This window comes from Microtus pennsylvanicus, chromosome 5, assembly GCF_037038515.1.
Source record: "Microtus pennsylvanicus isolate mMicPen1 chromosome 5, mMicPen1.hap1, whole genome shotgun sequence".
Taxonomy (NCBI): domain Eukaryota; kingdom Metazoa; phylum Chordata; class Mammalia; order Rodentia; family Cricetidae; genus Microtus; species Microtus pennsylvanicus.
Window position 1 is genome coordinate 74332470 of NC_134583.1, and position 24186 is coordinate 74356655.

Sequence of the window (24186 nt, forward strand, 5' to 3'; positions counted from 1 at the left end):
TAGTTTCTCAGTGAGCTTCCAAGTAGCCTATCTACTAACCCAAAAATACAGAACTGTAGGTATCGCCAGTATGAATTTGGCAACTTCACCTCCGCTTCTTAGAATGGTGAGAGAAATTCGCTTAAAACTGCCAACAGATGTCAAATCACCTTTTTTTTTTTGGTATGGATTTTGAATTAAGGATTGCTTAATACTATAGAGGAAATCAATGAACAGAATAACTAGCAGTTAGCAAGCAGTGGATCTGAGAGGAGTTAGAGGGAGGAGTTGACACGGGTATGAAATTCTCAGGGAAGTGTTACAAATAGTATATTTTAAGAGAAGAACATGGTAAAACATAACAAACAACAGATCCAATGAAAGATAAAAGTGTTTAATCATCAAATATGTGTATGACTGTGTCTATATGTGTGTTGTGTACACATGCTTTTTTAATTAAGAAACAAAATATGTTTATTCATTAACAGTGGTATAATGTAGAATTATGACATGAAGTGAAAAACAAACAAATTTCTCCGTGTTTTCAAATTACTGGCATGTTACTGTTGAGATTTAGGGACAGTAAATCAGTACTCCCAGGTCTTCTCAGAGTTTTCAAAAGTATTGTATTTTAACATACTTCTAAGATTCTTCACACTCAGTAATTTGAATAGCTGAGATTCTTGTGTAGAGATGTTCTTGTGTGTTCAGCGGACCACATTATGAGGCGTATTCTGAAAGTCTATCTCACCAGCCAGCTTGTCTGTGCTGTACGCAGCACTAGTAATGCTAACCTTTAAACCAGACTGTACAGTGGGTATGTGACAAATGCACTTAATGTGTGCTTTCCTAAGTTTGATCTTGTGCACACGCTCGACACCCTCACCTTAACATGATAGTGGACATTCCCACCACCTGCAAATCTCCCTTGATTCCACTTCCCAGCCCTCTCCTCCTCGCACCTTCTTTTCCTGTCTGTCAGCCTCTGAACTGCTTATGTCAGGACTTCTTGAATTTTTCCACTCACAAACCCTTTTTTTAAAATTGATTTACATGACCTTAGGTGTACAGATCAAGCATTTACTGATAATAGATCACAAAGAAATTGATTTTAGGCCAGGCGGTGGTGGCACATACCTTTAATCCTAGCACTTGGGAAGCAGAGGCAGGTCTGGTCTACAGAGAGAGATAGATCTAGGACAGGCTCCAAAGCTACACAGAAAAGCTCTGTTTCAACCTCTTCTCCCCCCCCCCCCAAATAAAGAAGAGAAAAGAAATTGATTTTAAGACGATTCATTGTTGTACATACAATTTTATCATTTATTGACAATGAAGTGAAAGCAAACTTGCTTCCTATTGAGATGTTGTTCTTACTTATATTTTACATAAAGCATTAAACCTTTGCTAGACATTTGATACTGTGGGGCATAGGAATCGTCAGTATATTTCAAATTGATCAATACTTAGATTTTATAATCTTTAAGGCTTGCACTTGACTATGTGCAAAATAACCTTACATAATATTTCAAGTATTGCTGAAAATTCTGTTTTAATCCAAACCAAATTCATTCAATGATTTTTTTAAAAATTAAGTCCAAATCAGCAATTATAAAAACAACATTTTAACACAGTTCAATTCAAAGATACACTAATTTGATATTTAGGCACTGAGGGATGATAGTAGAAAATGTTGGTTTTATTTTCCATAATTAAACCATTATGTTTCTACGAGTATTAAAAGCTTTGTCTGTTCAGATCATGGGAAACGCCAGTCTGCAATCAGAGCTGAGATGCTTCTGGCAGCATCCGCTGACATGGCCTGTTGTGCTGCATGTACAGTGTCTGTGCTGTGTGTTACATGTGCAGTGCCTGTGCTGTGCTGCATGTACAGTGTCTGTGCTGTGTTACATCTGCAGTGTCTGTGCTGTGCTGCATGTACAGTGTCTGTGCTGTGTTACATGTGCAGTGTCTGTGCTGTGTTACATGTGCAGTGTCTGTGCTGTGTTACATGTGCAGTGTCTGTGCTGTGTTACATGTGCAGTGTCTGTGCTGTGTTACATGTGCAGTGTCTGTGCTGTGTTACATGTACAGTGTCTGTGCTGTGTGTTACATGTACAGTGTCTGTGCTGTGCTGCATGTACAGTGTCTGTGCTGGGTGTTACATGTGCAGTGCCTGTGCTGTGTTACGTGTGCAGTGTCTGTGCTGTGTTACATGTACAGTGTCTGTGCTGTGTTACATGTGCAGTGTCTGTGCTGTGTTACATGTGCAGTGTCTGTGCTGTGTTACATGTGCAGTGCCTGTGCTGTGTTACATGTACAGTGTCTGTGCTGTGTTACATGTGCAGTGCCTGTGCTGTGTTACATGTGCAGTGTCTGTGCTGTGTTACATGTACAGTGTCTGTGCTGTGTTACATGTACAGTGTCTGTGCTGTGTTACATGTGCAGTGCCTGTGCTGTGTTACATGTGCAGTGTCTGTGCTGTGTTACATGTACAGTGTCTGTGCTGTGTTACATGTGCAGTGTCTGTGCTGTGTTACATGTACAGTGTCTGTGCTGTGTTACATGTGCAGTGCCTGTGCTGTGTTACATGTGCAGTGTCTGTGCTGTGTTACATGTGCAGTGTCTGTGCTGTGTTACATGTGCAGTGTCTGTGCTGTGTTACATGTACAGTGTCTGTGCTGTGTTACATGTGCAGTGTCTGTGCTGTGTTACATGTACAGTGTCTGTGCTGTGCTGCATGTACAGTGTCTGTGCTGTGTGTTACATGTGCAGTGTCTGTGCTGTGTTACATGTGCAGTGTCTGTGCTGTGTGTTACATGTGCAGTGCCTGTGCTGTGTTACGTGCGCAGTGCCTGTGCTGTGTTACGTGCGCAGTGCCTGTGCTGTGCTGCATGTGCAGTGTCTGTGCTGTGTTACATGTGCAGTGTCTGTGCTGTGTGTTACATGTGCAGTGCCTGTGCTGTGTTACGTGCGCAGTGCCTGTGCTGTGTTACATGTGCAGTGCCTGTGCTGTGCTGATGTGCAGTGTCTGTGCTATGTTCAGAAGCCAGGCTGTGATGAAACCTTGTAGTGCAGCATTGGAGAGTGATGCCACAGACATCTCAGATTCATCGTGTGCGTGTGTGTGTGTGTGTGTGTGTGTGTGTGTATGTGAGAGAGAGAGAGAGAGAGAGAGAGAGAGAGAGAGAGAGAGAGAGAGAGAGCGCCTGCGTGTGCACACACTCATTGTGCAGTCATTTTGTGCCATATCACAGATGTAGAGGTCAGAGGGTAACCTGCTTGAGTCACTTTTTCTCTTCTACCATGTATATCAAACTTAGGTCATCAGCCTTGGTGACAAGCACATTTGCCTGTTTGAGTCATCTTTCCAGCTTTACATATTTGTTTTTTAATTAATTTTTGGCCATTTTACATTCAGAAACTTTTTACTGTTGCCAGTTTTTTAAAATATTTTTATTTATTTATTAAGTATACAATATTCTTTCTGCGTGTATGCCTGCAGGCCAGAAGAGGGCACCAGACCTCATTACAGATGGTTGTGAGCCACCATGTGGTTGCTGGGAATTGAACTCAGGGCCTTTGGAAGAGCAGGCAATGCTCTTACCCTCTGAGCCATCTCTACAGCCTCCAGTTTTTTTTTTTAACCTCACTTTTAGTTATGTGACCCTATCTGGGGTCATGACACAGTGTAAGAGCTATGCTGTATGTGACTGTAGATTCACTTTCTAGACTTTCATACTAATAAAATCCTTTAGCATATACACGCCATACCCTTGCATCTGGCTTTTTTTTATCGAACATGCTTATTATGAGATTTCTCCATGGTGATTTGTTCCTTTTTATTACTGCATATGATTCCAATATACCACAGATTACCCAGTTCATCCATTCATTTGTTCACTGGTGGTTGTTTTTAGTTCTGGACTTGTCAATATAAAATGATCATGTACATTTGTTTATGGGTGTTCATTTGGAGGCATTCTGAATTAAATAAACTTTCTTTTCCCCCAAGACAGGGAATCTCCATGTAACAATCCTGGCCGTCATCTAAGATCCACCTGCCTCTGCCTCCCAACTGCTGGGGTTAAAGATATGCGTCACCACCACCCAGCCTTTTTTTTTTCCCCAGGATAAATAAGCTCTAATACTTTCCTTTCTTCTGTTCTTATTGCAGAAAGTTATCGGGTGGTACAGATTCCGTCGAAACACCCAGCAACAGATGTCCTACAGAGAGCAGGTTATCCACAAGCAGCTCACCCGCATCCTCGGTGTGCCAGACCTCGTCTTCCTTCTCTTCAGCTTCATCTCTACCGCCAACAATTCTACTCATGCTTTAGAATATGTTCTTTTTAGACCAAATCGCAGGTAAAGAAAGCTTCCCACCACTGTACAAAAAAAAAGATGTGGGGCCTCAGAAAAGGGCTCGGTGGGTAGAGCAAGCCAAGCATGGGGACCTGAGTTGGCTCCCTAGCACCTGTGTAAAAGTTGGGCATGGCAGCCTACATCTGTAACCCAGCACTTGGTGGGCAGAAACAAGTGGATCCTCAGGGGCTTGCTTACCAATTAAATGAATTAAAATAGTTTGGGGATCAATAAGCATCATCTAGACATGTTTGTATTCTTACAGGTAGAAACTTCATTTGCTTCTTCATGGCCCATTATGCAAAAATAGAGTTGTGCTACTTTTGGACTCTAATCATAACTTTAGAACACATAATTCAAAGACAGAAATTGTAAAAATGATCCATTATTGGTGATGGGGGTTTTGCATTGTGGCCTTGATAAAGAGAAAAAAACAACATTATGTGACCATGTTTTATGCTTGTGAGTTGCAGAAAGCTCTGGCTCTGGAAATGTGCTAATAGCATCAGTAGTCACTGTCAGTGAAAATAGTTATTGTTAGGGAGCTGTTTCTAGGGTTTTGTTTATCTTCTGCTAGATGTTTCCTTAGGATCTCTCAGTAACCATGGGCATGCATACAAGATATGAGCCATACCCACTACAGCCGAGTTTCTGCTCTAAGGGAATGGAAGATTGCTGACTATGCATCTTAGGTGGTTGTAGCCCTCTATGTGTTAATTTACCAGTGTTGGAGACACAGAAGCCTGCTGTCAGCCTTATCCTTTTGTTCTGTTTTTGTTATTGTTGTTTTGTTTTTTGAGGCAGGGTCTTGTTCTGTAGTCCAGATAACACTTTGCTATGTAAACAAGGTCAGCCTTTAACTTCTGGTGATCTTCCTGGATTTCCAGGACCTCCCTGTGGATCCCTGACAGACCTAGCACTCACCCCAAGTATAACCTTGAACTTCTGATCCTCCCGCCTTCACCTCGAAAGGAATGCCAAGATTACAGATGTGTGCCACCACACCTGGTTTATGTGGTACTGGGTATTGAGGCCAGGACTTTGGACACTCTTGACAAGTACTCTGCCAGCTGAGCCACATCCACAGCCTTTAATCCCAGTCCTTTAAATATTTTTTAATTTTATGTATGTGGGTATTTTGCCTGTTTGTGTTTCTATATTTATAACACATGCACATACGTGCCTGATGCTGGCAGAGCCCAGAAGCTGCTGTTGGAGCCCTTGGAGCTGGAGTTACAGATGACAGTGAGCCATCATGTGGGTGTTAAGAATCCGACCTGGACTTGTCAATCCCAATTCTTAAACAAATACTTTTAAAACTGGGAATGATGACACATACCTGTAAACCCAGCAATGAGGTACCGAGGTGAGCAGAGTGTTTGAGCCCATGAGGTCAACACTTATTTAGGAGTAAAGCGGTAGAGCCAAGTATGGTGGCACATGTGTATAATCGCAGCACGTGGAAGGCTGAAGCAGGCCAAATGTGCATTTGGAGCCAGCTTAGCCTACAGAGTGAGATCCTGCCTCAGACAAACAAAGAAGTATACTTAATTAAGTGCTGTTTTTCTCAATTCTCCCTACAGGTATAATCAAAGAATATCACTTGCTATTCCCAATCTAGGCAATACTAGCCAGCAAGAGTACAAAGTGTCTTCAGTGCCAAACACTTCTCAAAGTTATGCCAAAGTTATTAAAGAGCATGGGTAAGTTGAAAGGTAAAATGAGTGCTTTTGTCAACAGTATTTTCTTTGTTAATATTTTTTAAAGTGTAAGGAGAAATGTACAATCAAGTTTATTTTAATTGAAATTAAAGAAAACAGACAGTTCTCTAGACCACCACCACTATCACTACCATATATCAGAATCCATTCTGAGTAAACTATTGAAATGATCCCTGTAGCTAGGCGGTGGTGGTGCATGCCTTTAAGCCCAGCACTTAGGAGGCAGGGGCAGGTCTACAGAGCTAGTTCCAGGACAGCCAGGGCTACACAGAAAAGCCCTGTCTCCAAAAACAAAACAAAGAAGAAGAAGAAATGATCCCTGAAGCTGAGTATGGTGGCTCACACCTGCAGTCCAGCACAGGAGAGGCTGAAGCAGGAGTCAGTCATAAGTTTGAAGGCCAGCTTACAGAGTAAGACCCTTCCTCCAAAACAAACAAACAACAACCCAAAAAAAAAACCCAAACCTGAAACAACCCATAACAAAACAAGGCTGCTCTGTAGGGCATGGTAGCACATATTTCTCATCCCAGCACAAGGAAGCAGAGGCAGTGTGCGTTTGTTGAGTTCCAGGCTAATCTGGCCTACATAGTGAGACCCTGTTTCAAAAAGATAAAAATAAATCTAAACAACTGGAGAGATAATTTAGTGCTGATTATTTGCTGTGCAAGCATGAGACCTGAATTTGTAGTCTCATCATGCAAAAAAGCTTGGTAGGAGGCTGGAGAGAGATGACTCAGCAATTAAGAGCACCTGTTGCTCTTGCAGAGACTCTGGGTTCTATTCCCAGCTCCTACATAGTGACTCACAACCACTGTAACTCCAGTCTTAGGAGATCCAGTGCCCACTTTTGAACCCCGCAGGTACCAGGCATACATTTGATTCACAGACATGCATGCAAATAAAACATTCATATATATAGATGATTAATTAAAAATAAAAAGCTGGGCTGGGCAGAGCACATTTGACGCCAGCACTTAGGAGCACTGAAATAGGCAGGTGCTTAGGACTTGCTGGTCAGCCAGCAGAACAGCCAAAATGGTAAACTCAAGTTCTGTAAGAAACTCTGTCTCAAACAATAAGGTGGAGAGAAATAGGAGAACCCCTGTCAGTGACCTATGGCCCCAACACAAGCATGCACGCTGCAGTGCACTTTTACATGTACATGAGTAAACATGCATGTGCACCTTCACACACACAAATAAAAGAATCCCTGAAAGTATTAAGTTTTTTTATTCTTATTGAGAAGATAATTTAATGTTACTGTATTTTCTCTCAAGATTGTATTTACTTTTTAAAGATTTAAAAAAATAATGATGTATGTGAATGTTTTCCTGGTTGTCTGCATGTGCGCTGTGTGTGCAGTGCCTGAGGACACCAGAAGAGAACATTGACTCCTCTGGGACTAGAGTTATAGGTCCTGGGACTGAGCCCAGGTCCACTGCAAGAGCAGTAAGTGCTTGTAACCTCTGAGCCATCTTTTCAGCTGCTTTTCTCAGGTTTTTGTTTTTGGTTTTTGGTTTTTCGAGACAGGGTTTCTCTGTGGTTTTGGAGCCTGTCCTGGAACTAGCTCTTGTAGACCAGGCTGGTCTCGAACTCACAGAGATCCACCTGCCTCTGCCTCCCAAGTGCTGGGATTAAAGGCGTCCGGCTTTTCTCAGGTTTTAAAAAGAAATACAGCCAGGTGTGGTTGCATGCACCTTGGCAGGTGGTTTATTTTTTTTTTTTTTTTTTTTTTTTTTCTTTTTATTTTATTTATTTATTATGTATACAATATTCTGTCTGTGTGTATGTCTGCAGGCCGGAAGAGGGCACCAGACCTCTTTACAGATGGTTGTGAGCCACCATGTGGTTGCCGGGAATTGAACTCAGGACCTTTGGAAGAGCAGGCAATGCTCTTAACCACTGAGCCATCTCTCCAGCCCCCCAGGTGGTTTATTTTTGAGTTCCAGGCCGACCAGGATTTCATAGCAAGTTTCAGACCTGCCAGGACTACATAGAATGACCCTGTCTAAAAATAAAAATAATTAAAAAAGGAGATAAACATAGTCACTGGAAAATATTGTTTTTAATTATTGATGTGTTTTTTATTTCTCTTCTATAACTCTAGTAGGATTAGCACATTATTGCTTAGACATTGTCACCTTTGAGTCAGAGCAAATATTAATTAGTACTGTGAGGTAGAAGGACAACAAAAATGCCTCCTATGTTCATGGTGATTTTAATAACTCTGACATCCTTTTCCTGTCTTCTAGTACTGACTTTTTTGACAAGGATGGAGTCATGAAGGACATCAGGGCAATTTATCAGGTTTATAATGCACTTCAGGAGAAAGTACAGGTAACTGGTGTTTCCATCTTGTTTATATTGCTCAAAGCCTACTTTTTTTGTTTTTTAAGTATATATCTTTTAACTGACAAATGAATAGCTGTGGTTCTAAAGTCATAATGGGGATCTGGAGACATGACTCAGTGATTAAGGGCACTGGCTGCTCTTGAAGAGGAGCCAGGTTCAATTCCCAATACCCACAGGGCAACTATCTGTGACTCCAGTTTCAGGGATCTGACAACCACACACAGACAAATGTACACATAGGATTTTTAAAAAGTAGCCGGGTGGTGGTGATGCATGCCTTTAATTTCAGTGCTTGGGAGGCAGGGGCTAGCCTGGCTTACAAGAGCTAGTTCCATGAGAGGCTCCAAAGCTACAGAGAAACCCGGTCTCGAAAACCAAAACAAAAAATCAAAAGTCAGAATGGACTTTGCTAAGATAATGTCAGATGTCAGTCTACAAAGCCTGCCTCGTATACTGAGGTAGAGACACTGAAGTAATTTATTAATGCTGCTTCTTAAAACACTTATAACCCCTTTGCAGTTGTGCCTTTTCTGGGAAGTGCATCCTCAAAAGTGAGTTTAAAGAGGGGTGCTGAGAACACAGTTGTCCCTGTCAGTTATACTCTAAGTGGCGACAATGTCAAAAGCCTGCAGCCTGGTCTAGCTCTGCTTCCATCTAGTCGAGTCTTTGTCCCCAGCTGCCACTGTGAAGTGGAATGTTTCTGACTAGTCGTTCATTTAGCAAATATTTATGGCACCACCTCCAGCTGCCAGCTACGTGCTGACAGTGCTTCCCACTGTACTTACATTTGAAAGCTAGAAGAAAAGAGTCAAGTTGGAGCTCTCCAAGGCCCGGGAAAGACCCCAGAGAGTAGAGGGAGGAGTGAAGGTAGCATCTAAAATGAGGGGAAGCCTCGGTGACAAGAAGACGAAGCAGTACTGGGGAGTTTCCAGGGCTTGTGCTCACCGTATACTTGGAAGTGGAGGGAATACTGTTCATGCTCACTGGTGCCAGACTTGCCTTCTGGAAGTTTCTGCTATTTCTGCTATGGGAGGAATGTGCAGTGGAAAACAGCTCTTTATCCCAAATTCATGACCATGGCCTTTCAGCCCGTTAGCACTAGCCAAAAGACTTTTAACTGGTATCACGTATTACCTTCCTGATTAGGAGGGCCAGCTCTCATAGTGGTTATTGGTAACTGAATTATATACATGCAAACTCAACTCTGAAACTTACATTCTTTTCCAGATTTCCCTTATAATTATTTTCAGTTAAATAAATCTGTCTTATCTGTTTTTTAATTTTATACATGTGGCTATTTTTGCCTGCATGTATGAATTTTTCACCTGTGTGTCTGAATATGTGCCATATGCAAACAGTGCCCATGGCGGCGAGAAAAGGGCATCAGATTCCTGGAGCCTGAGTTACATCCATGATGTGGGTGCGGGTCATCAAACTTGAGTCCTTTGGAAGAGCAGCCTGTGCTTCTAACCTCCAAGCCATCTCTCCAGCCCATTTTATCCGTCTTTAACTGTTGGTAGAAATGAATGGTGAAAACATTTTGTTCCAGCTTATCTTTTATTCTTCCTTCCTTTGTAAGCTAGACTGGTACCAAAACTTACCTCTTTGATCCAATAAAATTGATTAAGCAAGGGAATAAATTCAATTTTTCCCACCCTAGCCTTTTAAAAAACGTTTAAGCCGAATTGCACAATCATCTTTTTTTTAAAAAAAAATTTATTTACTTTCATTTCATTTACATTGGTATTTTGCCTGCATGTATGTCTGTGTGAGGGTGTCAGATATTAGAGTTAGAGACAGTTGTAAACTGTCATGGGGGTGCTGGGAATTAAACTCAGGTCCTCTGGAAGAGCAGTCAGTACTCTTAACCACTGAGCCCTCTCTCCAGTCTGCACAACATCTTAAAATGATTAAAATTAAGAAAGTGATTAATAACAGTCCAGTAGGTCTGGAAAGATGGCTCAGTCAGTAAAGTTCCTGCTACACAAGCATGAGGACCTGAATTGAGCCCCAAAACCTGGGCATGGGCTGGAGAGACGGTCAGCAGTTCAGAGCACTTGGTGCTCTTGCAAAGGACCAGTGTTTAATTCTCAGCATCTTATTGGGTAGCTCACAACTATCCATAACTCCAGCTCCAGGAGATCCAACACTCTCTTCTGACTTCAAGGGCACCCACACAAGAACACAGAAACACATAAATAAAAATAAATCTTGAAAAAGTTGGCCATGGTAGCATACACCAGCATCAGAGAGGCAGAGACAAGAAAACCCTTGGGGCTACTTGATGAACCAGTGTTGTCTATTCAGTGAACTCCAGGCTGATATGTCCTATAAGTATGGCAACCTGAGTTTGATTCCTGGAACACTTTCAAAGGTGGACTGACTCTACCACGTTTCCCTCTGACCTCCACATGTGGTCATGGCACAAGTGCGTGCATAGACACATAGACACACATACACAGAGTTATACACAACCAGTCATACACACACACACACTAATTTTGCACTTACTAATTTTTTTTAAGTTTTTTGAGGCAGGGCTTGCTTCTCTGTATAGCCCTGGCTGTCTTGGAACTTGCTCTGTAGACCAGGCTGGCCTCAAACCCAAAGAGATCCACCTGCTTCTGCCTCCTGAGTGCTGGATTTAAAGGTGTGCACCACCACCACCTAGCCAACACTTATTAATTTTTTTAACTTATTATGTTTGTGTGTGTGAGAGGGTATATTGATGTGAATTCAAGTGCCCACAGAGGGCAGAAAATTCTCTTGAACTCAGTTATGAGTCACAGTGGGTGCTAGGACCAAACTCAAGTCTTCCGCAAAGCAGTCCCACCTTTAACCACCGAGCCATCTCTCTAGCCCCCTAATGATAGTAAGTTTTTTAAAGATGTCTAAAACTGACTCCTCATGTGTTGATTAATATAATGTAGCTTCTAGGACACAGCCTTTAAAAAAATAAACGAGCAAATTGGAGAAGTGGCTCTGTGGTTAGGGAGTGCTCGCTGCTCAAGTGTGAGGACTGGAGTTCGGATCCTAGTGTCCATGTAATAAGCTGGACGTGGTGCTGTGCGTGCATAGAACCCTAACACCTAGTGGGCGGAGACAGGATAACTAGCTTACTAGCTTCCAGTCTAGCCAGAAAACTCAGGAGCTCCATGTTAGGGAGAGACATAGGGAGGTCTTGTCTCATAAAGAAGAATGGGGGAACTCAACCCTGCTCTTGTGGGCACTCAAGACTGCTCTGCTTACCTTGGAGGCCAGAAGAAGGTGTGGATCCCTTGGGAGCACAGTTACAGGTGTTGTGAGCCTGCTGGGAATCGAACCTGGAAGAGCAGGAGCCAGTGCTCTTAACTGCAGAGCCATCTCTCCAGTCCCGTTTTTCCTGGGATTGTAATAAGACTGAATTTATAGATTACCTCCTGCCTGGTTTGAAACTAACCTTCTTGTATTTTTCCCCCCCAGGCAGTATGTGCAGATGTAGAAAAGAGTGAGCGAGTTGTTGAATCTTGTCAGGCAGAAGTGAACAAATTAAGAAGACAAATCACTCAGAAGAAAAATGAAAAGGAACAAGAAAGAAGTAAGCTTCTGGCTGAGTCTACCATTCCATATCAGAGAAGTGGCTTTGTTCATTGGGGTGGGATACTGTGGACTGAACATAGGCTTTCCCGCATGCTAGGCAAGTACTTCACCACTAAGCTAAATACACTCCAGCCCCCTTTTTACATTCATTTTATTTTATATTTATCTTATACACTGTCTCACTATGTATCCATGGTAGGCTTGAGACTCCCTTGAAATCTGCCCCACAAAGGCTCCCAGGTACTAGGATTACAGGTATGTGCTTCCATGTCTGATGAAGATTGGTTTTTTCATGAGATCCACATGACTCTACCTCCTTAGTGTTGGGATTAAAGTCAGGAGCTACCATGCCCAGCTTTACTTTTTGTTTATTTTCAGGCTTGTATTTATTTGTTTGTTGGGAGCACCAGTGGGAGGTCAGGTTGTAGGAGTTGGTTTTCTTCGCCAGTGTATGGGCACGGAGATTGAACTCAGGTTGTCAGGCTTGGAGATCAGGGCCTTAATCTGCTGCACCATCTCACTGGCCTTACTTTTTATTTTTTGAGTCCATAACCATAAGTTGCCCAGATAGGCTTTGAACTTACTGTATGGTCCAGGAGGGGATCAAACTTGTGATCTTCCTGCCTCAGTCTCCAAAGTACCTACAATTTTTGTTTTGGGGTTTTTGTTTATTTGTTTGTTTTTAGACACAGGGTTTCTCTATGTAATCCTTACTGTTCTGGAACTCTGCTCTGTAGACTAGGATAGCCTTAAACTCAGAGATCCTCTTGCCTCTACTGGGATTAAAGGCATGTGTCACCATGCCAAGCTCAGAGTAGCTAGAATTACAGGTCTTGCTACCTGGCTGAACTATTTACTACTTTAATTATCAAATCATCCTTTCAGTGACATGCGGCCATTCCTCAAGCCTTCCCTAATCCCCGTGCTTGTGAGGAAGGGTCTCAAACATCCCAGACTGGCCTTGAACTTTGTGGCTGAAGATGACCTCGAATTTCTGATTCTCCTGATTTTTTTCTCCCAAGTACCAGTACCACCACACTTTTATGTACTGGTGGTGACTAAATCCCAGGCATTGTGCATGTTAGGCAAGCTTCTACCCACTGAGCCATATCTTCAGTTTGCCATAAATCCTTCTGTACTAAGCACGTACCAGGTTCACGTGATGGAGGAAGGACATTTCCTTCTCATTAAGCATTTAATGAGAAGTGCTTTTTTTCATGGTATTCCTCAAGTTTCTGAAACAAGAGGACCAAAGAGAAAAGCTGGAGCAGAAGTTAGTACAGGTCTAAAAAATTTGGTGGAGATTTTTATATATATTGACAATATTATCTGTTTCTAGCAACTGTGATAATTGCTACCATACTAACTATGGCATACTGCACATATCAGGATGGTGTCTTATGTTCATTATAGACTCGTAACTTGAGGCTGGGGGTGGTGGTGGCAACGTACATCTTTAATTCCAGCACTTGGGAGACAGTGAGTTTGAGGCCAGCCTGATCTATAAGAGCTAGTTTCAGGACAGGCTCCAAAGCTACAGAGAAACCCTTGTCTGAAAATCCCCCTCCCCCCCCCCCAAAAAAAAACCCAAAAAACTCTGGGGTTGAAAAGATGGCTTAGCAGTTAAGAGATCTTACTGCTCCTGCAGAGGACTAAGTTGGTTCCCAGCACCCACAAAGGGCAGTTCACAACTACCTGTAACTCCAGTTCTAGGGGATCCAGCACAGACACAAATACACATTAAAAGAAAAGCAATGTGGTATTTGAAAGGATCCTGTCTTAGGAATGTTCCATTTTCATGGGACTTGTAAAGGTGGTGAGAATGGTTTTCAGTGCCAGCTGGTAGACCTAAATTTTTGAGCACAGTGGGAAACAGGTGGACAAATTAGCACATCATTTAGAGTGACATGAAGGCGTAAGTCACAAACAATGCCACACCAGTTTGGAATTATGATTAATAGGGTGGTATTTATTTAAAGGGGAAAAAACTTACAGATCACTGTCAGCCCTCTGCGTAACCAGGAAGGAAGTCAAGTCACCGGCGGAGCAGGAAGTGAAGAGAGAGAGGAGAGGGAAGTGGCCGCTTTTTTAAAGGGAGAGAGACCACGCCCCAAGGGGCTGGTATCTCAGCGGCGATAGGCTGGAGGAGTGGGAGGACCTCCCGTAACACCTCCCCCTTTTGTTTAAATAAGAGAGTTCTAAACCTACTATGAAATTATATACAATAAGTACAAATATCCTATTCTAACTAGCTTAGGTCTTGTATAATAAATAACTTGGCCAAGTCATGAGAGAAAAGTAACTACATCTATATAGTCTTCAACCCCATCGAAGATCTGAGAAGGGAAATAATGTTACCTGGTTAATTAGGAAGTTCAGTAAAACAACTTCCAAAACATGCAACAAATCACAGAGACAACTAGCTACCTAGGCAATCACCCAAAGTCACATTAGCAGTGTTGAAGCAACCAACTTTGGCTAAGGCCTAACATAACTGACACATCATTTTCAAAGGCAAGCAACTTTTCAAAACTATCTTACCCTGTCTTGGCAGGATAAGACAGCCCTGTTTTATCCATTGATGCATGCTCTGTATCTTTGTCAGTGGTTGAGGTATGGGCATTTCTTTGCCCCAAGGCCAGTTCTGCCAAAAGGAAAGGCTCCAGGTGGAGTGTCTTTGGTGCTCAACATTCTCTCGGGAATAGAGTGGTGTTGCCAGGAGCAATTGTGTCTCACTACCACAAAACTCTGAGTTAGATTAAAGGCCATTTTCTACAGCTCTTTGAAGAAGTTGAAGACTATCTATCTATACTGAGTATAATCTCTATATATCTAAAGAACCTGATTAGTCTAATTATAAATGACAAACTTAGATGACTATTAGTCTATATAATTCTCAATATCTATCTAACTTAAAGATTAAGACAATAAACAACTGTGAAACAAGTGAGGACAATGACCTCCAAATATAAACAATGTACAAATATACATTGCAGTAGGTAAATATATATCAATACACAAACATTATATAAGTATCTTAATCAGAGGTAGAAATGTACACAGCAATATGGTAAATATATACAATACAATATATGTCAATACATAAAAATGTTTTAAACAAGGTAGAAACATGCATGCATACAATAGTCAATATAATTTAACTTTGTATCAATATACAAGAATCTATACCAATATATTTGTCTAAAAACAGTAACTCACAATTACAAATCTATTATCCCATCATCCCTCTTTTTTTTTTTTTTTTTTTTTTTTTTTTTCAAAATGATCCCTGAGCTTATAAAATTCCTCCCCCAACCCTCAATCGTATACTAATTATAATCAACCCCTAAATGATGTCCCTAAACCCAAGGGCAAACTTTACTGGGAGAGGGGACGTCGTCCTCTAGAATTACTTCCAGCTGTCATGGGGGCGACGTTCTTTCTGGGGGATCCTGTGAAAGTAAAATGATGGTTAAATTTCAAGATCAATGTCTTTTAAAATTGCCAATAGTCTCTGAGTATTTTGTGCAGGTCTGGCCAAAATGTTGTATAAGATGTGCACCATTTCAGCTAACCAAGTTGGAACTGTCTTGTGCAGCTGGTACCCAAAGCAGGTCTTGTTGTAGCGCTATCAGTATCATGACGTCATATCAACCAGGTGGAGTTGTTGTTATGGGGCCCCATCTTCTTCCTGGAAACTTCAAATGTCACTTCAGGAAAAACTCATTGTTCATTATGAGAAACTTAAGCATTAATCATATAGACATATATATATATATTCAATGAAAGACATGATAGATATATTCAATGAAAAGTATGATAGATATGAAGAAAAGCAAAGATGTTTTCTAAACTCATATTTCTTTCTGTCCCACATCATGGCTCTTGACATGAGACAGAAACTCCAGAAACTCTGGGTTTTTCTCTTACTAACAGGCTTGGAATTGGAGAGGGACTGAGCCAGAGTCCAACTTCAAAACCAGCTTTATAAATTTAGAAATATGGTTTAATATTACTTACACAACCCATTCAGTTTTCTTGATATTTCCTATCGGGCAGGTATTTTTCCATCTGTCAGTATCCAAACATCCAGGGTCCCTTGAATTTCTCAAAGATGAGTGTTTTCCTGTGGAGATAAGAACAGAACCCTGCCCCCATTCTATATGTTTTTCTTACCACCTGTATGAATATAATCATTGTGGATGAGTTGTCATTTCTCCTTTCCAAGAGGTTTCTCTTCTTCAAATCGAAACTTTATTAATTTTGATGGTATCCACAATTTTTCTTCTCCTGTGGAAACAAGAGCAAAACCCCTTCCCCAACGTAGCACATCTCCTGGCTTCCACTGAGAGGTCAGCACATCTTTGAAATAAATCGGTTGATTTAGTTCAGCAGACTTTTCCATTATCCAATGTCTCTCTGCTGCTGTCGTTCCTTTCTCATTAGCGTTAAGAAAATTCAAGGTTAATAAAGCATTATGTAATCTATTTCTGGGGGTATTTTCGGTCCCTTTCTGTTTGTTCAGCATATCCTTTATAGTACGATTTGATCTTTCTATAACTGCCTGACCTGTAGGATTATTTGGTATACCTGTAATGTGTTTTATATTATAATAATCAAAAAAGCGTTTCATTTTCTTAGATACATATGCTGGACCATTATCTGTCTTTATTTGCGCAGGTATACCCATGATGGCCATAACTTCCAATAAATGTGTGATTACTGAATCAGCCTTTTCTGAGCTCAGGGCAGTAGCCCATTGAAAACCTGAATACGTGTCTATGGTGTGGTGTACATATTTTAATTTACCAAATTCCATAAAGTGGAACACATCCATCTGCCAGATTTCATTTCTCTTAGTACCCTTTGGGTTACTCCCTGCAGGCAACGGTGTTTGATTATAGAAAGAACAAGTAGGACATCTCTTTATAATGTCCTTAGCTTGTTGCCAAGTAATGGAAAATTCTTTCTTTAGGCCTTTACTATTGACATGATGCTTCTTATGAAATTCTGAGGCCTGCAACACACTTCCAATCAATAATTGATCAATCTCAGCGTTGCCTTGGGCTAGAGGACCAGGCAGACCTGTATGGGAACGGATGTGTGTTATGTACATCGGACAAAGCCTGTTCCTGATTATGTCTTGTACCTGGATAAACAATGAAGTCAACTCTGTGTCATCTGGTATAAATTCAGCTGTCTCAATATGCAAGATAACTCTTTCTGCATATTGTGAATCTGTAACTATATTAAGAGGTTCTTTAAAATCCCTTAGCACCATAAGAATGGCATATAATTCTGCCTTCTGGACAGAATTATAAGGGCTTTGTTCCACCTTACTCAATTCATCTGACTTGTAACCTGCTTTCCCTGATTTATTTGCATCAGTATAGAATGTACGGGCTCCAGTTATTGGAGCATCACGTACAATTCTAGGAAGAATCCAAGAAGTTCTTTTTATGAGGTTAAGTCTACCACTTTTGGGATAGTTGCTATTAATTTCTCCCAAAAAATTAGCACAAGCTCTTTGCCACGGTTCATTGTCTTCCCATAACTTTTTTATTTCTTCAGTAGTAAAAGGCACTATAATTTCTGCTGGGTCTATACCTGCTAGTTGACGAAGTCTCAGCTTACCTTTTATAATTAATTCAGAGACTTTTTCCACATAAGTTTTTAATTTTTTACTTGGTTTATTAGGTATAAATATCCACTCTAAAATAATATCTTCCCTCTGCATTAGAATCCCTGTAGGAGAAATTCTGGAAGGCAATATGACTAGGATGCAGCTAAGATTTGGGTTCACCCTATCCACATGTGCCTCCTGTAATTTTTCCTCAATCATTGTCAGTTCCTTTTCTGCTTCAGCTGTCAGTTCTCTTGGACTATTCAAATCTTTATCACCATCTAAGGTTTTGTTTAAATGAACTATTAGATCAGGTGTTATCCCAACAGCTGGTCGTAGACTGGAAATGTCTCCTAACAATCTTTGGAAGTCATTAAGAGTCTTTAACCGGTCTCTCCTAATTTGTGCCTTTTGCGTTTTAATTTTCTCTAACCCTATTCTGTAACCTAGGTAATTAATAGAATTTCCTCTTTGAATCTTTTCAGGGGCAATTTGTAATCCCCACCTAGGCAAGACTTTCTTTACTTCTTCAAACATCCTTTCTAAAGTATCTTTATTTGAATCAGATAACAAGATGTCATCCATGTAATGATAAATAATGGACTTGGGGAATTGTTTACGAATTATTTCCAATGGCTTACTTACAAAATATTGGCACAGTGTAGGACTATTGAGCATACCCTGTGGGAGGACAGTCCATTGATATCTCCTATTGGGCTGAGAATTATTATAAGTAGGCACTGTGAAGGCAAATTTTTCTCTATCCTTTTCTTGTAACGGTATAGTGAAAAAACAATCTTTCAAATCAATAACTATAAGAGGCCATCCTTTTGGTAACAGAGAAGGCAAAGGAATTCCAGATTGTAGTGAGCCCATAGGTTGAATTACTTTGTTGACAGCTCTTAGATCTGTCACCATTCTCCATTTACCAGATTTCTTTTTTACAACAAACACAGGAGAATTCCAAGGGCTGGTTGATTCTTCAATGTGGTGAGCATCTAGTTGCTCCTGCACCAGCTGTTCCAATGCCTGTAGTTTATCTTCAGCTAGAGGCCACTGTTTGATCCATATTGGCTTCTCAGTTAGCCATTTTAAAGGTAGGGCTGTTGGTACCTCTAAAGGTTTGGTATTTGCTGTATGTTCTTGTACAGCCTGAATGGCTAGTGACCTTTTTCCATAATACCTCATCATATACTTCCCAGAATTATGAGTTCCTGGAACTACAGGAATGTTAATCTGGGTATTCCATTGCTGTAGCAGGTCACGGCCCCATAAATTTATGGCAATATTGGCTATATATGGCCTTAGTCTTCCTATTTGCCCTTCGGGCCCTATGCATTCAACCCATCTTGTGCTTTGTTTTACACGAGATAGGGTTCCAATTCCCAGGAACTGAACATCTACCTCTTGAAGAGGCCAATTCGGATGCCAAGATTCTGGGGTAATGATACTTACATCCGCACCTGTGTCTAATAAGCCTTCAATAAAAGTGCCATTTATACAGACTTTTAGCTTTGGTCTTTGATCATTAATAGAAGTCTGCCAAAATATACGTTTACTCTGTCCAACTGGGTTTTTTGACTCATCCTCCACATGGATTTCATCATTTAGACCAGTATTACTTTTTACAGCAGAAATTGGAGCTTTTAATTTTCTTGGTGAGGCACGTTCTCCACTGTGACTGGGAATGACTGGGCCACTGTTGGCTTGGGGGCCTGCGAGAGGCCCCTCAAGGAGTTTCCCGATGGTATCGGGTTGCCTTGTTTGTCTGTTGTTGACCTGCATTCATTGGACCAATGTCGGCCTTTACCGCATCTCCTACATATACCTGAAGGCCTAGGTCTCCTATCTTTGTCATTCCCAGAGGAGATAATATTCCTAGAAATTCTGTGCCTGCAATCCCTTTTCAGATGTCCTAATTTACCACAATTAAAACACCTGGCAGTTTGATGTCTCCTCATTGCTGTGGAAATCGCTTCTCCTACCCAAGATTCATCGTTATAGCTAAACGTCTCAACATTCATCGTATGCTGAATCCATTCATCCATAGGTGCTGATCTAGACTTTAAAGGCCCAATTATCTTTTTGCATTCTATGTTTGCATTCTCAAAAGCTAGAGATTCAAGAAGTATTCGTCTAGCTTCTGGGTCTGTTACCCCTATGTCCAGAGCCTTAATTAATCTTTGCAAAAAGTCAATAAAGGGTTCTCTCTGTCCCTGCCTAATTCTGGTATATGATTCAACCCTTTTTGCTGGATCTTGTATCCTATTCCAAGCATTTAAAGCTGCTTGGTGACATAGACACAGTACTTCATCATCATAAAGAGCTTGGACCTGTGGATCAGCATATTCTCCTGCACCAAGAATTTGGTCTTGGGAAACCTCAATACCTTTTGCTCTTCCTTGCTGTTCCATATGTTTGGATTCTTCTCTGAAATAAATTCCAAACATCAAGGAAGGTCCATTATCTAAAACTGCAGACACTAACTGATGGAAATCATGGGGGGTAGCTCTAGCATTAGAAGCCCAAGTCCTTATCATTTCCTTTACGTATGCAGAGTGCAAGCCAAAATTAACAATAGCTTGCTTAATTTCTTTTAGATCATTCATTGCTATTGGCGTCCATCTAGCTTCTCTGACTCCCTTTGAGCCTTTAGAAGTTGACGCTTTGTCAGAATTAAGTATAGGGTATGCTGCTAAAACCTTTGGTAAGCCAGTTCTAATAGCTGGTGTTGGCATTGTATCCTGTCCTTGTGCCTTATTACTCTGTTCACCAGCTCCAATCATTTCTTCAATCATTTCAAGTCTTTTTATTATTGTCTCTTTTGAATCCTTAATCTCCTGACCTGCATGAGTTTCTAGTAAAGATTGTATGGTTCTTAGGAGTGCCATGATCTTCCTAAATGATAAAATATGCAAAAGAATACTAAAACCTAGTAACCAGTAAATTAAGTTATCCCCATAGTCATATAAACCTTGCATGATATAACCCATTGTATTGGTAACCAGAACAGTAAAATTCGCGTTGGAAACGGGAACTGCCATATTACCTATTATCCAGCAGGTGGCGCTGTTGCCAAGTCTCGACGAAAACACAGTCCTGTTTCAGAGTCCGCCTAGTATTTGTTAAAAACTGGAAAATGTAAGTTGCTCAACAAAGTAAATGTAATTAAATCAATTCCAGAGATGGAACCAGAAACCAGAATCCAGGGGTAGAGAAGAGCAACCTGGAAGCCGCTTATGCCTCCACGTGACAGAGTCACCCTGAGGGGTTGCAGCTTTCAGCAACCGCGTGCTCTGGTTCGCGTCACTTAAGAGCTGTGCTTGCAAGGGAGATTTAAAAACGACTCAGAAAAGAGCAAACCAGGCGGGCAGAGACTACGCGGGCCTGTGGAGTTTAAATCCACAGGCAGCGGCTGAGGAAGCAAGGGCTCCCGCCAAGCTGAACAAGCGCCCGCCAAGCCGAACTTGCGGCCGCCAAGCCGAACTTCCGGCCGCCAAGCCGAACTCGCGGCTGCGAGCCGGGAGAGGTTCTAAAACCAAACGTTGGGCGCCAAATGAAGGCGTAAGTCACAAACAATGCCACACCAGTTTGGAATTATGATTAATAGGGTGGTATTTATTTAAAGGGGAAAAAACTTACAGATCACTGTCAGCCCTCTGCGTAACCAGGAAGGAAGTCAAGTCACCGGCGGAGCAGGAAGTGAAGAGAGAGAGGAGAGGGAAGTGGCCGCTTTTTTAAAGGGAGAGAGACCACGCCCCAAGGGGCTGGTATCTCAGCGGCGATAGGCTGGAGGAGTGGGAGGACCTCCCGTAACAGTGACAAACCTATGTTTTACATCTTGGGGTTACTACTGCATCCAATTGCCTGGATTTTCAACTATTTGGTTTTTGTTTTTATATGTTTTGGTTTTTTTTGAGACAGGGTCTCACTGTGTAACCATGGTTGGCTTGGTACTTGATATACAAATAAATGGATGTATAGAGGAATCATCTATAAAACATTAGCAACAATCACTTCATAGCTTTGCTGGTCATTTCCAAAACACTCAGGTTGACCATTTACTGAGTGGAAGTAAAAAGATGTGAAGGTACAGAACTTGCTAAAACATTCTTCCTGTTTCCGTGCAGGATTGCAGCAGACCCTGTTAAGCAGACAGATGCCATCTGAGAATCTGGAGCCAGCATTCAGCCCTCGGATGCCCTTTTCTGGGTTTGCAGCCAAAGGGAGAAGTACTCCAGCAGACACCGAGCCCTCTGATCCTCCCCCACCTTATTCTGATTTTCACCCAAACAATCAAGAAAGTACTCTGAGCCATTCTCGCATGGAAAGGAGTGTCTTCATGCCTCGGCCTCAAGCTGTGGGCTCTTCCAACTATGCTTCCACCAGTGCCGGACTGAAGTTCTCTGGAAGTGGAGCAGATCTTCTTCCTTCCCAGAGAGCAGCTGGAGACAGTGGGGAGGAGTCAGACGACAGTGATTATGAAAATTTGATTGACCCTGCAGAGTCCCCTCATAGTGAATACTCACATTCAAAGAATTCACGGCCCGTGACACATCCCGATGAGGACCCCAGGAACACTCAGACCTCCCAGATTTGAGTAAACAAACAACACTCTCTCCACTTGGCACTGCTTTTCTTAATGGCTTATTGAGAGTTTGTTGAGGACTTTATCTGTGGGGAGAACTGCTTTCTCAGATGCCGTGGCTCCCGAGTGGAGCACCCCATGCTCAGAACCCCCAGAATCCTCTGTCCACTGGTCCTCACCTCTGGGTGCAGTGCATGGGTTCACAGCAGAATCATTACGATAATCAAATTGTCCTAATTCTGGTGCGATTCATGGATGTACTAGTAAATTTAGGCAGAGTGAAACTCCTCAGTGTAGTCTGTTCTTTAAATTGGAGATCAGAGACTAAGCACAATTAGTCTATAAATACTCTGTAAGTCAGAAACTTACCTCTGCACTATCATGCCTTGAAATTTGCTTTTTCAAAGGGAAATGAGTTTAGCAGCAGCCTTCAAAGAACTTTCTATGATGAACCAAATTCATCTTTGCCAGAAAATAAATTTTGTTAATTCCAAGAAGCCTGATTGGAACAATTCAGACACTGCTTCTCCTGTCTGCATGACTTTGTAAGAGGAGAGAGAGGGCTTTGTCTCAACCTTTTTCTACTAGCCTGATATGTATTGTCACTTAAAATGGTTGCCTTTTTAAAATGTAGACACACTAATCCCCATGAGTACTCACCCAGACCAGTGTCACGAAGTCAGTTCCTTTCCTTCTGGTGTCCAGCAGCGACTGCTGCCCTACACCAGCACAGCTGGCCTCTCTTCTGGAGTCTTTGAGGAAAGCCACACGGCAGTGGATGGCAAAAAGGAGTGAGATGCCAGGCCTGTGTCTGTGGTGAACAGATCACAGACGCAGTGGATTTAGCTGAGTTCCTGTGTAAGACATGCAGTGCACTTAGGTCTGGCAGATCCGGGGCTGGACTTGTGGAGGAAGGACATTTTAAAGAACATATCCAGGAATCTTAGTGAATAAGATTTGCTTCAATGGTCTGAATAAGCCCCCCCCCTTTTTTTTAAGTTGCCATTTTGGGAATAATTGCAGGTGTGTGGAGACCATTGGGATGCACTTACGTGTTTATTTAATTACAGCTTGTTTTCTTGTTCTGCCCAGAATGTGTGAAACCACTAAAACCATTTTAGAATATATTGGGCTACTGGATTGGAAATGGCAAGACCTACCATTCATGGTGGTCAATCAGCCCATGATGCCTGTTGAACTGCCTTTCCTTGAACTAGTTAAAACACGTAAGGACGAAGAGGTCGTTAAAAGGCTTAAAATCTGGTTCCAAAGGATTCGTTTCGTTTTATAGTGATGTTTACTCATAAGCTCCAGCTCCCAGGCTCAGACAATAGATACAGGCTTAGAAACGAGATCCTGTACTGCCCTGCTTTGGTTGTGCCCCAGGGTCTGCACTGTAACTGCTGTCCTGGTTTTGCTGGGCTTACACCACTGCCGTTTGATTTGAATGTCGAGGGTCACTTTATCTGCAGTGCGTTCCAGCTTTTATCAGCTACCTATTAGCGGCTTCAGCACGGTATGAATTCCAGTTTTTTAAAGTGCCATCGCCATCTCCTCTGTTCAGATTTTGACATTCAGGAAAATATTCTTATTTTTATGCCATACTGAAATATACAGTGTATATCTGACAAAGCAGTTAAATGTGACAATAAAAACTTATTTAATCATGATGCATTATTTTAGTGTCTGTCTCAGCACCAGCATGTTCCTGCTTCCGTAGTTATTGTCTCTTGGACAGGTTTTATTTTTTTTAAGACTTTATTTTTGTTTATGTGTATGTGAGTGCATGTGGGTATGTACATTTGTGGGTACAGCTGCTAATGAAGTCTAGAAGAGGACATCAGGTCCTCTGGAGCTGGATTTACAGATGATTGTGAGCATTCAGTGTAGGCACTGGGCACTAAAGTGATTCACTTGTAAGAGCAACAAATACTCTTAACCTCTGAGCTGTCTCTCCAGCCCATTCTAGGCCATTCTAGGTA

General features: G+C 41.7%; 1 protein-coding gene across 1 annotated transcript in view; it reads left to right on the plus strand.

Moving 5' to 3' along the window:
- Abraxas2 (abraxas 2, BRISC complex subunit) overlaps positions 1–23874 on the plus strand; it is a 44856-nt gene extending 20982 nt beyond the window's left edge. Inside the window, exons 5-9 of the mRNA XM_075972551.1 lie at positions 4154–4344; positions 5925–6044; positions 8315–8399; positions 11877–11991; positions 21747–23874. Of these exons, the coding sequence (XP_075828666.1) occupies positions 4154–4344; positions 5925–6044; positions 8315–8399; positions 11877–11991; positions 21747–22216 (981 nt within the window). The 3' untranslated portion in view covers positions 22217–23874. The remainder of the gene's footprint in view (positions 1–4153; positions 4345–5924; positions 6045–8314; positions 8400–11876; positions 11992–21746) is intronic.
- Positions 23875–24186: the final 312 nt, after the last annotated feature.